Source organism: Mirounga angustirostris, unplaced genomic scaffold (genome assembly GCF_029215605.1).
Source record: "Mirounga angustirostris isolate CCGP_5_RB_7025 unplaced genomic scaffold, mMirAng1.0.hap1 SCAF_3, whole genome shotgun sequence".
NCBI lineage: Eukaryota > Metazoa > Chordata > Mammalia > Carnivora > Phocidae > Mirounga > Mirounga angustirostris.
In genome coordinates, this window is record NW_026991711.1 from 15,341,779 (window position 1) to 15,358,067 (window position 16,289).

The following is a 16,289-nucleotide window of genomic DNA, read 5'->3' on the forward strand; positions in this document are numbered from 1 at the left end:
TAAGAGCTGCTTTTTCTTATATTTATTTTACAGATTTGTTTATGGTTTTGTTTAGGAGTGTGTCGTTTAAAAAAAGTTGGAAAGCCACTGGGTTTATTGTATTTTATTAGCAAATCCGGTTTGTGTACCCGCTGGGCACTTGACGTTTTGTTATATAGGTTGTGTGTGAAACATGGTTCATGTTTACAAAGGGTGTACAACCTAGTTGTGAATGTAGGACTAATGTACTTGAAAAGTAGTTAAACCACTGAATGGATTTATGAGATATTCTGAGAATATACCCAGGCTCTAGGGGGAATCTGGAGGCAAGCTGAAATAGTCTCTCTTCAAATAAAGTGTCAGAAAAACTGCCTGAGACCATGAAAATTGCGTATGTCTTTGCTGAGAGCATATTGAGTGTTATTTTAGGCCCTACTTGGTTGCAGTGTCTCCACAGTCTTCATCACTAAACCTAAAAAGTGAAAGATTGGAGGTGGGCTCTTGACAACAGCAAAATGTGTCAGCTGAAAGGACAGTATTAGAAAACCATAGTGCGTTGGAGTGCAGGAGTGCATCTCAGGTAGCCCCCGAGGACCCCACCATGTTTAGAAACAGTTAAACCAGTGATGCTCCGAATATTAGTTCTGGGTTATCAAGAAAAGATGTATTTATGCTTTATATCTTTTATTTAAAAAGACAAATCTGTAATTCACAAGAAAAAGGTTCTGCCAAAATGATTACAGTTAAAAAAAATGTTTTGTTACCTACAAGGGTAATTCGTAATTTCAGCATTTCACTTGACAAAATCTATCATGTCCCTGACTAATTTTAATAAGCAAGTCTCCAGTTGGATCTGTGGTGATAGTTCTAGTCAGGACGTTTGGGATGAAAACGGGATCTACCCACGTTATTCAGATGAGGAGGGTTTGATTGAAGGGAAGCAGGAATCTCATGGAGCCAAAGCAGGGCCCCCTTTTCCAGAAGCTGGAGCTGGGCTCTTTGTCATGGGGCTCCTGCATGTATCCAGGTCCCTTGGCTTGGGTAGGGAATGTGCTCCACTTTCCTGCTACTCTCTGACCTTGTAGCTCTTGAGAGCAGAAATCTGAATGACTTGGCAGCTAGTCAGCGGCGTGGCCACCTCGTGCTTCTTTGGTCTGTTAGTTGTGGCCAGGCCTGTGCGGGTTCCTAAGAGGACAGCACAGGTCTCCCAAGCCTGTCCAGTAAAAATGGAGGAGGTCGAGTGAGTGGCACATGCCTGGGAACTACATTTGTCAGCGAGAGTCTCATGGAGGAGAAAGGGCTGAGAAATCTGGGTAGATGGGACTGGATGGTGGGCCTTCTTGGCAAGTGAATGGGAGAGCAAGAAGGCCCCCATGAGGACAAGGTTGGAGCCAGGAGTGATGGACAGGTCAGGTAAGTACCTCTCTTCTGTCCCTTCACATCGCTGTTCTTTTTTTTTTTTTTTTTAAGATTTTTATTTATTTATTTGACAGAGAGAGACACAGCGAGAGAGGGAACATAAGCAGGGGGAGTGGGAGAGGGAGAAGCAGGAGAGAGAGAAGCAGGCTTCCCACAGAGCAGGGAGCCCGACGCAGGGCTCGATCCCAGGACCCTGGGATCATGACCTGAGCTGAAGGCAGACGCTTAATGACTGAGCCACCCAGTCGCCCCCACATCGCTGTTCTGAAAGTTCGATGGATTGGATTTGACAGATAAAGAATCGAGGATGTCCATGAAATTATTTTAAGTGAGCAGTGAAGTCCTGCTAGTGATTTATGTGACGTGAAGATCAGTCAGAATGACTTACAAGTTTTCATACTGGGTGTTGGGGCAGAGGTCTAAGGCAAAGTTGGAAAAGTTGGACGTGGGCATTTGCGGGCCAATCTCAAAGGCTTCTGTGCAGGTTAGATGTGTCGAGCTTCAGATGTTTTGTATGACAGCCACGTGCCCAAGGAAGCCCTGGGAGATCAGGAATGGAGATAAGATTTGGTGTGTATAAGCAAACAGCAAGTCTTTAGAAGGAAAGTGAGCAGAGTTTATGAAGGGACCCAGAAAAATTGAAAAATGGCTGATGGTTCTAGCCTGAGAAAAAAAGTAGACTTTCTCATGTCTCCTTTTTCTGATGTGTGGAAATGGCAGGATGGCTTGGCCATAACACTTGCTCCTTAACGAAATATTAATGCATCACCCTGAGCAAAGCTAGACCGTGGGTCCTCCTCTCTAGCACAAGGAGCTCGATCTACCAGGATTTGAACATTTCTGTTAGCTTCAGAACCCTCTCTTCAAAGGCCACCATCCACTGTCTGAATGTCCAGAGGGACGTGAGGGAAGCTGTTTAGGGAGAGCTCGGGGGAGGGGACCGGCAGCTCCGGGAGAAGGGCGGGGGGGCCTCTGGGACTGAGAGAAGGTGGCTTCTACTTCCTCTTCAAGGCATCTCTGCAGAATTGCAGACTCTTGACAAGACAAGGTTTGGAAAGGACTAGCCCTCAAGACCTTGTGTGCTCCCTTAAAGCTCTATAATCTCCTGATGGTGACTCAGACAACACCCCATGAGTGTGCCATCTCACACCCTAGAGGGTGCCGTCGTAAGCACCGTCTCTTTTAGCCTCACAATCTTTGATCCTGTGACATAAGGGAAGCAAATATCATCATCTCCACAGACAAGGGTTTGTGTCTAAATGGGCATTGGATGAGTTGCCCGCAGACTGGTTGCTACTGAGTGTCAGAGGAAGACAAGAACCTTGCTGGTTTCCCACCGATGGTTTCCTAATTCCTGCTGCTCTATTTCATGCCATTCTTTGAGCAGCCACCATGCTGATGACCTATTCTGACGTCAAAGCTGATGGTCACGTGGAACTCCCAGACTTATATAGCTCCTGTTCTTAGGCTGAACTGGTTTGTATAGAATCATGCAGAAACTCCATGCTCGTCCAGCTCCGTCAGTATCTCCCTCCTGTTGCACAGTGATTTTTTTCAGCCTGTGACCATCTCTGGCAATCACTGAATATCCTTTCCCTTCAGTCAAACTTTGCCCCATCCCGTTGCATTGTCCCTGGAAGGTACAGGTCCACTCTCTCTGCCCTTTTGGAGAGATCGTCTCTATTGGACGGGCTGCTTGGATCGAGATCCCACTTATCACTAGGACAGTGATTCTTTCACTTGTCCTCCCACCCTGACCCAGACCGAGCATTCCTGGCTTCTGATTCTGCAGGGCCGTCAAGCCAGTGGCCCATTCGTAGCAAAAGAATTAGGTTCTAGAACCTTCCATGAGGCTAAACATGAGCATATAGAAGTTCCTAATATCCAAGAATTGATGAAACACATCCACTTTCAACCTTTCAGTCAGGTGTGGCGTGGCCTGATGGGGCCTTTTGTGCTGGTGCCCAAGGCCACTTCTGTGCTAAAGAATGGGGCTCAGAAGGGAGAAGTCACTGACACACTGTAGCATTGATGGACCTCAGAAATGTTGGGCTAAATGAAAGAATTCAGACATGAGAGACCACATACCGTACGAGTTTGTTTTTATGAAATGCCCCAAAAGGGCAAATTTATAGAGAAAGAAAGTAGATTAGTGGTTGCCTGAGGCTAAGAGTAGGAGCAGGAAGTCACTGTAAATGGCATGAGGCATCTTACCGGGGGCAACAAAAATGTCCTAACACTGATTTTTGGTGATGGTTGTATCACTCAGTAGCATTATTTAAATTCATTGAATTGCGTGCCCTAAATAGGGTGAATGTTACAAGATATAAAGTCTATGCCTCAATAAAAATATACTTAAATATTTTATGATATGTAAACATACCTCCTTTTTTGTTTAAAAAAAAGAATAGGGTCCACACTAGACCTGGGAGCTTCCAAATGTCACGTTATAGTTTGGTTATAAGAAAGTGGAGGAATCCTACGTATGAGAGACGCGTCAGAACTCGACTGACAGGTAATTGCCTCCAGCTCAGATTGTAGAATCCGTTCTTAAAATAAGATCGCTTACGGATTTGTATTTTTTTTTTTTTTTTACGGATTTGTATTTTGACCGGAAGTTCAGTGACCTCTTTCGTGGGAATCCTATCCTGTGGACAGAAGAGTTAGGAGGACCCTGGTTGGTTCTCTGGTGGTGTGGACTCCAAGCGAGGTCTCTCTCTCCCTGCCTCCCCTTTGTTCCCAGCCTTATTCCCCTCCCCACCTTACTTTTTTTTTTTAAGATTTTATTTACTTGAGAGTGAGTGCGAGTGAGTGCACAAGCAGGGGGAGGGGCAGAAGGAGAGGGAGAGAATCCTCAAGCAGACTACCTGCAGAGCGTGGGGCTGGACACGGGGCTCGATCCCAGTACCCTGAGATCATGACCTGAGCCAAAATCGGAGGCTTACCCAACTGAGCCACCCAGGTGGGCACCCCCCCAACTTTGCTTTCTTATAAAAGTAATAACATAGTCACTATAGAAAAAGAGCATTGATAAAAAAAATTAAAATTGCACACAATACATTATAGATTTGTTTCAGACTAAATGTTTGGGTTCCTATGTCTCACTTGCCAAATAACCCCCATTGAACATACTTGATGCATTTATTAACTCGTTGGAATATATCCCTAGAATTTCTGGGTTGTAAGGGATGCGTTCTTAAAGTTGTTTATACATATTACCCAATTGTTCCCTGAAATCTACCTGTGCAATGTGGAGTTTCATTCTTTTTTTTTTTTTTTTAAAGATTTTATTCATTTACCCGACAGAGAGAGACATAGTGAGAGCAGGAACACAAGCAGGGGGAGTGGGAGAGGGAGAAGCAGGCTTCCCGCGGAGCAGGGAGCCCGATGTGGGACTCGATCCCAGGACCCTGGGATCATGACCTGAGCCGAAGGCAGATGCTTAACGACTGAGCCACCCAGGTGCCCCATGGAGTTTCATTCTATGTGAGTCTAAAATGTGATCTGGCCACCAGAACTGACTATGCTTGTTGGTCTCATGATCGGTTATCCGTCCTGCGCAGGAGAGGGGAGATGGTGTTGCGACTCTATCCCAAGGTAATCAAACGAGGCCTGGGCTGTTGATTTTAATCCCGGACACAAGGCATTCACTGAGACTGGCCGGCTGAGTCTGGGCAGGAGGCAGTGGCCAGGATGGGACACTGTGCCTTAGGAGGGATAATTGAGGCACCAAGGGCTAACAGCATGTGAGAAGTCTGGAAAGGATATGATTAACTTTCTTCAAGCATTTGATGGGCTGTCATGTCAAGAGAAATTAGATTCACTCTGTGTGGTTGTAAGAGCAGAATAAGCAGAGGGTTGCACGTTCTAGGCAGGAAAGATTCGGTTTAATGTCGGAAAGCCCTGTGTAACAGAACAGTCTGGAAGTGGATTGGGCTCCCCCCTGTTCACGGTGAATCCCCCTTCCCTCTATGTCCCTGGGGATGTTCCAGCGGGCCAAATGCCATTTGGATGAAGAGGCATGGCATGGGTGTGAAGGGAATTCATCATCCAGATTTGATTTGGGGACCTTTGAGAAAAGTTTATAACGACGAGGCCTTGAACTTGAAATCACAGCTCTGACTACGGCAGAGACAGATGAAATAGTCTGCAAACACCATTCGTCCCTTTAATTGTTTCTTGGAGCAAGGAGGTAACTTATTGACTCCCCTAATCTCACATTTTCTATACTCTGCCTTTTGCTGAAGGAGGGTTTAGGTTTTGGACAGTCTTTGACATCCAGCTCAGTTATTGTAGTAGCCGTGTGGGGAAATGGTTTTTCTCAGTTGTTTGTGTTTTCCTTTTATTTTATGCTGTTTGCCAACCATGGGTCTCTCGGATCTACATCTGGTGGAAGGTAAAAGGGATGGTTGTCATGTATCATTCATCTCTGTGTAGCCTTTTCACCTTTAAAAAAACCCCAAAACTTGAATATTGGTCTCAGTACTATTTAAGCTGAACCATACTTTTGCAGTGTTCTGAATCCTGACTATGTTGAAAAGTTGGGCTTTTCCATTGAGGAAATAATAAGTGTTTAAACTATGTCTTTTAACTTTTTTTTTTGTCTTTTAACATTTTTTAATGCATGTTCTCCTCATTTTGATATTGATACTTCGGGAAGGTAAAAAATAACTAGGTAGTCTACAAAATCCGTTAAGAATATGTGGGAAATTGCCTGTCTGATTTTAATGTTTCTAAAGCACGACTGATTAAATAACCTAACCTTTGGCCCCTCAAAGTGTGGTCTGCTGCAGATGGCATCACCTGGGAGCTTGGTAGAAATGCAGAATCTCAAGCTCCATCCTAAAGCAACTGAATGTGCATTTTCTCAGGTTGACCTTCTGATAGTGCCTGGTACACAGGCTTTCCCAGGAGACTAGCTGCAGATCCGGTGGGCAACAGTAATTATCTCGCCTTGCTGTTTTGTTTTGAGCACCTGCTAAAGTGCCTGGCATTGTGACTAGGTTCTTTCTCATGCATGAACCCAGGTAATCCTCAGAATCACCCTCTCAAGGAGGTATTATTAGAGGCTCAGAAAAGCTGTCACCCGGCCTGCCAAAAGTGTCACTATAAGACGGGTTCTGGAGTCTGTATCTCCTAAACCTGAGTCAGAGACGTGGAGGCCTGGGTTGTCATGCTGTAGCCTGGCCAAGCGCAGAAGCTTCTAGTCACTCCAGCTCTCCACCTGGGCGACCCTGCACATCCAGCAATAGCAGCTCAGCTCCTAGCCTCTGGCCTTTCCCGGTCCAGTCGTGGTGCAGTCATGGCCCGGTCGTGGCTTGGTATGGAGGGCCTCGGGAGGAAGTCACTTCTGATAGATGTTGGGAAGAGTGTGTAGAGCCCCACATCTCCCCTGCAGGCTGGCTTCCTGAAGCGTCCGTTACAAAAGAAGTTCAGGGGCCGAGACAAACACATTTCTCAGGAGTTACCTGTAACAAAATAGGCTGGGGGGGGGGGCTTCAGTTTCTGTGAATTCTCTGTTTTAAAAGACTAGATATTTAGTACAAATCTGTTCTCACTTTCTAATTCTGAAGCCTTTAGGATGTACTGTTCTCATGGATTCTGAGGAAGGAGATACATGAGTAATAAGAAATGATCTTTTTAAAAAAATTAACATATGTATTATTTATTTTAGGGGTATAGGCCTGTGATTCATCAGTCTTACATAATACCCAGTGCTCATTACAACACTTTTTTTTTTTTTAAAGATTTTATTTATTTGACAGAGAGAGACACAGCGAGAGAGGGAACACAAGCAGGGGGAGTGGGAGAGGGAGAAGCAGGCTCCCCGCAGAGCAGGGAGCCCGATGCGGGACTCGATCCCAGGACCCTGGGATCATGACCTGAGCCGAAGGCAGACGCTTAACGACTGAGCCACCCAGGCGCCCCACAACACATTTTTTTTAAAGATTTTATTTATTTGAGAGAGAGAGACTGTGCAAGCACATGCAGGAGCACCAGTGGGGGAGGGGCAGAGGCAGAGGGAGAAGCAGGCTCCCCACTGAGCAAGGAGCCTGATGCGGGACTCGATCCCAGGACCCCGGGATCATGACCTGAGCCGAAGGCAGACGCTTAACCGACTGAGCCCCCCAGGCGCCCCACAAAATGATCGTTAATCATTAAGTGATATTTCTGTTTTCCTGCCTGCATTCCTCTGGTCGTGTTGGATATTTAAGAATGAGTCTGTCACACTCGGTTGTACCTCAGGAGAAAGCGACTCATTACATCCATAGTAAACTCACAACTCGGGAATGGCAGGATTCCAAAATTTTTCAAAATGTGAGGTTCCATGAACCATCCTCAGGGGAGGGGGGAATAGAGAAGTTATAATTACATTTATTTAATAAGTACCACTTAGTAAAATTCTGGTAAGTAAAGTGAAATTCGTATAACAATTGGGATCAATTTATGTATTTTGTATTTGTTTACCAACTCAGCCCCTGGGTGGGTGGGCATCGGAGAAGGCATATAAAAGGAGAGAACATTCTAAAATCTACCAACCCTTCCTGATATTCTCCCCCTCCATTTTATTAAAAATCAGGGCCAAACTTCAACTCCCTGCCCACCATCATTTGGTGGTATTTTTGTTTCTCTTTAGGTATCATCCTATTTTCTTTTTCTTTACCACTGACATCGGCTTATTTCGTATGAATGCGTAATAGATTAAATACATATGCATTTAAAATATTGTTTTGATTTGTCTGTGAATTGTTTCCCTTAAAGGGCCTATCTGGGGAAATGAGTAATTTCTCATATCCTGTTCTTGCAGGAAGAATTTTAAATCGTTTCTCCAAAGACATTGGGCACATGGATGACTTGCTACCCCTGACGTTTCTAGATTTCTTCCAGGTAAGGTCACAGTGATGCCAAGTTCTTGAACGGAAAACTGCAGTTCCTGTTCTTTCAAGTCCTTTCCATGGGGGCCGAGGGTGGGCCTCCCGGCCTGACGATGTCATGTTATCTTAGTAAAGGCCGTGTTTGTAAGAGAAAGGTGTGGTTCTGATTCGGAGGCTAAGTTAACATGAGTAATACCTCATGTGTAGGAGTGGCTACACAGTCTTGTCAAGGTTGGTTCGAAGCAGCTACAGGCTTGGTAAGTGGTTCTGCATCTGCCTTCCAGGTATCTGGCATGAATTTCCCTTTACTGTGAGCACATTTCATAATATAGAAACAATCACCTCTCACGGAAAGATAGCCCAGATTGATTAAATTATGCATTGTATTACTACAAAGGACAAATATTTACTGCACCATTTTGGGGGATAAATCCAGGTGTGGTTACTAACAAAGAAAAGATTAGTAATAATAAGGTGAAAATAATACTTTGTTAACAAGGACAAAGGAGAGCAGTTATTGCAGATACAAAGCCTTTAAAGGCAAGTACATTTAAGCCAATAATTTGAGTACGGGATCAAAGTCATCTCAGAAAATGTCTTTTTTATTTTTCTAGGCAGCTTTTCTTTCACACGTTGATTGCTCTAAGTCTTAAGGGGTGTGTGTGTGTATGTATGTGTGTGAGTGAATTTTAAACCCAACGATCCCACAAATACCTTCTATACAGCATATGTTCTGTCTGTGAACTTGAGGTTCTGAGGAAAGATATTGGGTCATCTCATGCCTCATCTGCTCACTCAGTGTTGTGGCACACGTGGGATGATTTTCCTGCTGTTTAATTCTGTCTACTTTTCAGCGATTCAGGCTGGGGGACTTTCTTCTTCATTTCCAAGTGGGCTTTTTTTTTTTTTTTTTGAAAATGACATACATTTATCAACAGCTGCACATATTCCAAGATCACCGCTGCTATCGCTAATACTTCTTGAATTTGTGTTTCACTCTCCCTAAGTAATCATGAACTCATTGTAAGGCCAGGAAGTCGAAATGCTGCCACTGGGGTCTGCAATCATGGCTTCATCCTGATGGTCGCGGCGCCCCCCCCCACTTTTGTTCAATGCCCAGATGCACTTCAAGTCAAAACTTAGGGACTTTTCTGGAGCCACTGTTATAAAAAGGAGCTAGAATTACTTAATTTGGAAAATTAGCTATGTTATAAAAATCACTAATAGGCCTGAAATGACCACAGGCATTTCTGTGAGTCACTCCTAAACGCAGCAGTGAATATCTGACTGCGAACAGTATAGCCCATGGGCAAAGGCACGCACTGTTACCAAGGTGAGCCAAATGGAGACTCGAGACTCAGAGGCAGAGTACTTTTACTGCAAAGAGCTCTGATTTTTCTGTCCCTCTTCTGCAGACTTATTTTATAAACGTGTCCTGCTGGGTTTTGCCATATAATTTATCCCCAAGAAGCAATTCTCGCTAAAACAGGGTCACATTTTCCCAGGGATTGTTAATTCCATTGAGAAGATTTGTGGAAAGGTTGTTTTTCTTTGCAAGTGCAAGTTAGGCAGAGATTGAGTTTCCTAAGCTGGCTGGCCCACTGTGTGCTCGGCACATGATCAGCCCCCCTAGTCTGAATCGCCCACCTAGTTTTTTGGGTTTTTTTTAAGATTTTTTTTTTTTTTTTAAGATTTTATTTATCTATTTTAGAGAGAGAGAATGAGAGACAGAGAGCATGAGAGGGAGGAGGGTCAGAGGGAGAAGCAGACCCCCCGCTGAGCAGGGAGCCCGATGCGGGACTCGATCCCAGGACTCCAGGATCATGACCTGAGCCGAAGGCAGTCGCTTAACCAACTGAGCCACCCAGGTGCCCTTAAGATTTTTTTTTTAATTTGACAGAGAGACAGCGAAGAGAGGGAACACAAGCAGGGGGAGTGGGAGAGGGAGAAGCAGGCTTCCTGCAGATCAGGGAGCCCGATGCCGGACTTGATCCCAGGACCCTGGCACCATGACCTGAGCCGAAGGCAGACGCTTAACAAATGAGCCACCCAGGCGCCCCATCACCCACCTAGTTTTGCATGATGTGTGGAGGTACAGGGATAGATGCTGCCTGAGTTCATTATAAAACATTCTCAGCAGCCTGAGGAGAGAAAATTCTAGTCTCTCTGTACTTCTCTTTCACCGAGAGACAGGGCCTTTTTATTACCTGCTCACTTAATCTTGGTGAGACTTATCACCGGTAATCCCAATTAGCTGATTTCTTGACTCTAATAGCTGAGGTAAATCTCGATGTTACTGTCTCCAAGAAAGAAGTTTTGTCTCAAGGATAACTCAGTTATCAATTATGATAAAGATCTATTGTCACTTGTTTTGTTTGCAGGTGTCTTTAATAAGGCGTCTCATAAACCCTTCAGGAAGAAATATTTTCTCCTTTTAAAAATAGAATTAGCTAAATAGAAAAGCTCTGATCCCTGCCATTGTTGTTGATTCTTTGAGGGACATTTCCCAACAGTCGTTGTTTAAATGGTTGTCAGGAGGAATCAAGGGAGACTTTATAAACAATGCAGTAACTGGTTCATCTTACTTTGTGTGTAGAAGGCTTTCCCTGGAGGATTTGCATGCGATGAGTAGGCTTTTGACTGAGGTATCACTGGGATCATTTTGAAGTATTTGGTCCTCTTGCTATATTAGCAAGCGAAGATTTTTATTAAAGCCACAAAAATGAATTTAACTTGCCCTCAAATAAAGGGCAACAAAAGTCAAAATGTAAATTGATTTTTTTTTTTTTTTTTTTTAAGTTGGATAGGACACTGTTAAGGCTAAAAACAACCCGGTGGTGTTCTGGGACTCTTAATGGAATCATGTAAACTTAAAATAAACACTATTATGGTAAGCACATAGAATGAAAACTAATTTTCCAAATCAAATACATTATATTCAATTCATTTTCCCCAATCAACCAAATGTTTAAAACCTGTTAGTTATAACAGCAATCTTCTGGAAATTAATTAGAAGCCTATTAGCTCTGCTAGCTGAGCCGAATGAAGAGGGTTGCTTGTTACATTTCTAAATAGGCTCCTGAATTAAAGCAAAGCAAGGTCAAAATGACAATCAGCTTGACTCACCTCATGGCTTTACTTAAGTACTTGATCTAGTTTTTGTTTGCCTTTTTATAGGTGGGTGGGTGTTAGTTTTTTAAAGGAAATTTTACCTATTTGGACTCAGTCCTCTAATACATTTAAGAGTTTTAACTAGTCCGGGAAAACATGCAGGTATCATGACTATTAGCTGTGCGAACAACAGCACCTTCCCAGTTATGCGGGAATCTGAAATGGGAAGGATTTTCAGACCTTGCGTCCAGTTCATGAGCTCTTCTCAAGCGTTTTGTCAGCGCCTTTCAGTACCGAGACAGTAGAACATTCCCTTGTGCTTTTGTTTCTGATGTCAAGAGCAAAACCTGCTGCTGTCATCGGGAGGCCCCCCAGGTGTAATGTCTCACATCAGGTTTTTTGGGTCTCCAGCAGCTCCTCCTATGCTCAGAGAAGCTCACAGAACTGAGTCTTTCCAAACCTAACAGGTGAGTTTAATTGAAATGGTTGCGTTTTAAAAGGACCGGGAATTTCCTTATCAAGAAGTTACCTTTGGGGTGACCAAAGGTAGGAGATGGGGTTCTTCCCAATCTTCGTATCCTTTACATCTAGTATTCCTGAGCCAGAAAGAACTTGGCGGGATTTATATAGTAACAAATGGAACACAAACCGAAATCCAAAGCTTAGATACCTTCATGAAGAAGGAGTTAAGTTTTCCACTTACCAGAATATTCAAATTAAGACTGTCATGTGTGATTTTTTTTTTTCCTTACTAAAGATATGCCTGTGGTCATGCGTTTTGGGGAGAGTTAAAATCAAATAGATATAGAAATAATGTGATTACATTTATCCATGTGAACTTTTTAATCCAGATTATGCACGTTTGATTGCTTTTTCTGTAAGACAATGAGAGTTTTGTCGGTTTTGTAAGTAAGAGTTCGGAAATGTGAACCACTGGGTTAGAACTTAATTGTTTTTCCAATTGAGTCTGATGCTGAGAAATTTGAGGAGAGACCTGAGATCAGAATCTTCCATTGGAACCATAATGCCTGGAGTTGCTAATACTCTGTAGAAGCAAGCCCTAAATCAGGGGCAGATTTTATTACTCCAGCGACTAAATGATAGGGATAAGAAAATTCTGACAAGATATGCTGGCCCGATAGAGGGTATTTACCTAACTCTGTCCCTTGGACTTCAACAAGAGATTTGTATTTGTGTAAATATTTATGGGTGTTTCATTTTGTATTGCTTTTTGGATAGTTAGCTATTCCTTAATCCCGCTAATGGGAGACTGTGACGCAGCGAGTTTTGAAAACGTGTCGTATTTTCTGTTGTCCTGCGTTAGAGTGAGGAATCCCACAGAGCACTGGGGCTCACGTGTGGAGTTTGGGAACCTGGGCTCACCCAGGTGAGGAGCAGTAGTGAATGAAGAGAGATCGATTTTTTTTTTTTTTTAAGATTTTTTATTTATTTATCTGAGAGAGAATGGGAGAGAGAGAGCATGAGAGGGGAAGGATCAGAGGGAGAAGCAGACTCCCCGCTGAGCAGGTAGCCCGATGCGGGACTCGATCCCGGGACTCCAGGATCATGACCTGAGCCGAAGGCAGTTGCTTCACCAACTGAGCCACCCAGGAGCCCCGAGAGATCGATTTTTGACCAGTGAGGCGTTTTGGAAGGCTGGGCCAGAAGTGAGGGGAATTTCTGAATATATCCTCGGAAATAAATAATTTATACAATACAGAATAACAGCAGTCTGCAGGTTACCTCAGGGTTGCCCTGGGCCTATCGGGTAAGTTAGCCGGTGGCTGGCAGTGCACATCTGGCTTATCGGTGGTGTTCAGACACGTTTTGTTTATTTGCTTTCTTAAAATCCGAACAGTGTTAATGATATTCTTAAAACCAAGTCATCTATCAAGCTAGGATATAGTTCTTCACGTGTTAAAACCAACTATCTTTATGAAAATAGAGGTGAAAAATACAAATAGTATCACGATTCTCATCTGGACCTCAGACATGAGAAATCAATGGTGGGGGCCATACTTTGAATAGGACTTTGGCCTTCGAAACATGATGTATTTGGGTAAACAAAGATATAAACAAAAATATAGATGCAGTAATTAAAATTCACATTTTTAAATGTTTGGCTGACTTCCTAATACCATAGCACAAATCCCAGCAGCCTAAATCTCATCTTTTAATTTTCTTAAAGCAATGATTGATTTAATTAATAAAGGTACCATGCAGTTGTAATATTTGTAATGTTTTAATAACATTTAAGATTTAATGAAGTGAATTTTAATGATTAATTTTAATGACCCTGGTATGTTTCTAATATTTGCGCAGATCTGTTGTTTTGTGAATATATTTGCAACAAGATATATAATGGAAAATCCTGACATTTCTCCCAAAAGGGAGACCTTGTTTTTATAATGTACCTGTGGTGTGTAGACTTGTAGTTCTTTTTTTTTTTTAAGATTTTATTTATTTATTTGACAGAGAGAGACACAGTGGGAGAGGGAACAAGCAGGGGGAGTGGGAGAGGGAGAAGCAGGCTTCCTGCACAGCAGGGAGCCTGATGCGGGGCTCAATCCCAGGACCCTGGGACCATGACCCGGGCCAAAGGCAGACGCCTAATGACTGAGCTACCCAGGCGCCCCTAGACTTGTAATTCTATCGGTATTTCTCATTCCTAGATCATGTCTTTGTTTTGCTTTTCCCACCCCATCTTTTATTGAGCTCCTACCATGTGGTAGGATGAGGGATGAGGGATGGAGCTTGTATCTTCCTTCATTTGATCAAGCACTTACCGTGTCTTTTAGGCCCCCTGCTGGGCTTGGTTGTGGAGTTGAATGACATTTAATTCCCAGTCTTCCTTGAGGCGCACTCTCTTGGGAGAGACAGAAGGTCAGCAATGACAACTCTGTGTGACCTTATAAAAGGAGGGAGACTGTATGGGAGAATGGCTAAGGCTCTAGCGTGAGAGAAGTCTGCTTTCCTGTCCCTGTCTGTCATTTTTAGTTCACTTATCTTGAGGACATTCTGGGACCTTCCGGTGGAGGCATCCTGCAGGTGGTTGGGAGCGTGAGCCTGGTGTTTGAGAGACCTGGGATGAGCGTAGAGCCTGCGTCTTCTTTATGGAGCAGGTAGTCATTGATGGTGGGAAGATGGATAAGATTGCCCAAAGAGGGGCGCCTGGTGGCTCAGTCATTAAGGGTCTGCCTTCAGCTCAGGTCATGATCCCAGGGTCCTGGGATTGAGCCCCACATCGGGCTCCCTGCTCGGCAGGAAGCCTGCTTCTCCCTCTCCCATTCCCCCTGCTTGTGTTCCCTCTCTCGCTGTGTCTCTCTCTGTCAAATAAATAAAATCTTAAAAAAAAAAAAAAAAGATTGCCCAAAGAGAGTGAAGCATTTTTAGGGGCCAACACCAGAGCTTTAAAAAAGAAGTCTTGATATTGAAAGAGAAAGAGAGAAGAGAAGGCAAGCAGATGAGACCTGGAAAGAATGGCAAGGAAGAGAGGAGGGGAAATCGGAGCTGCAAAACCAAAGGAGGACGGGTGTGTGAAATGCAAAGCAGGGGTGAGGAAGCAGAAAGCTGTCAGTTGGATTTGACGGTGAGCGGTCCAGCGAGCAGCCGGAGCAGGTTTCGGATAGAAGGAGTCCAGACTGCAGAGGCCCAAAGTCAGAGTAGAGGCAGCTGGGATGAGAGCAAGCTATTCTTTGAAGGAGTTTGCTCAGTGTGTAGCTGGGGGGTTTGGGTTTTATAGCTTGTGTTTTGGGGGCGTTGTGGGGGGTGGTGTATCTCCCCCCGCAAATCCCACTGATAAGCAGGGATTAGAGTCGAGGTCCTGACTCTAATGGTGAGTAGGATCCCCTATGGATCTCCTCCAGCCCCCACCCACCCCCGGGAGAAGGAGTCTTCCAGAAATTCATCCTTTGCCAAGTTTGGGATGCTAATTTTTCAGAGTGCCCCAGAGGAAGTCCTGGGAGGCAAGTTGTTAGGACTGAGGAGGTCAACTGAGCATTGAGGAAGTGCTTCTGGAACCTGAGTAGTCCTGAGAGTAGGCTCAGGAAGGGGAAAGTTTGAGGGGAGTTGCTTAGCTTTGTTTTCAAGGATAAACTCGGTGCCAAGTGTATTCAGCTTCTAATGATTCTGTTCATCCTTGGTGTATCTGATAAGCCTTGAAAGATACTTGATCATTTTAATAATTTTTATTACTTTAAAGTGTTTATTCCATATCCTTTTCCTCAGCCAACTCCTCCTCATTCCCTTCAATGAAAGCTTAATTTATTTAACGGTTTGTAATTATAAAAAAGACCTGCCTGTTATTATGTCTTTGTTTCTTCTGTCTTTGCCTCATGAATACTGTGGTGCATAGATTAACCTGCCCATGATCCTCTGAGATCAGCAGATACCTTTGTTCTTTGCTTTCAAATGCCAGTCTCTTTGCTTATTTTCAAACTTAATTTGTTTTCTTCTCTGAACCAGAGACTCTAGTATGTCCTAGAAGGCTGAGACTGTTCAAGGGATAAGCAGATTCCGTCTTCCTACCAGACCGGCTGCACCACTGTCCTCACTACAGGAACAGGGACTCACACCCTTTCCTCACCACAGCAGCCCTATCTTAGAATATATATCTAAATGGTTTGTCGTGCTTTGGTTGCCAGTGATTTGTGTTACAAAGAAGCTCAGGCCTAGAGAGTAAAATTCAGATTTCCCAGCCCTTAAATTTAATCTCTCTACAGCTCCTGTAAAACTTGACGTGCCTGTGGGGTGGATCACTGAGACTCTTCTGCGTGTTACACACACCCCTTTGGCCCAACCCCCAATGGATCCCCTCTTCATTCTTTAAGGACCCACGGAAGTCTCTCTTCCCATTAGTGAAACTTCCCTTGAGCATGCTATTCTGCAATAAAACCATCCCTGTGC

General features: G+C 43.9%; 1 protein-coding gene across 4 annotated transcripts in view; it reads left to right on the forward strand.

Annotated features, from left to right (window-relative positions):
• Nucleotides 1–16,289, forward strand: part of ABCC4 (ATP binding cassette subfamily C member 4 (PEL blood group)) — a 249,739-nt gene that overhangs the window by 148,852 nt on the left and 84,598 nt on the right. For all 4 annotated transcript variants that reach the window (XM_064585949.1, XM_064585948.1, XM_064585950.1 and 1 more), the window contains one exon: nt 8,207–8,286. In XM_064585949.1, the coding sequence (XP_064442019.1) occupies nt 8,207–8,286 (80 nt within the window). The remainder of the gene's footprint in view (nt 1–8,206; nt 8,287–16,289) is intronic.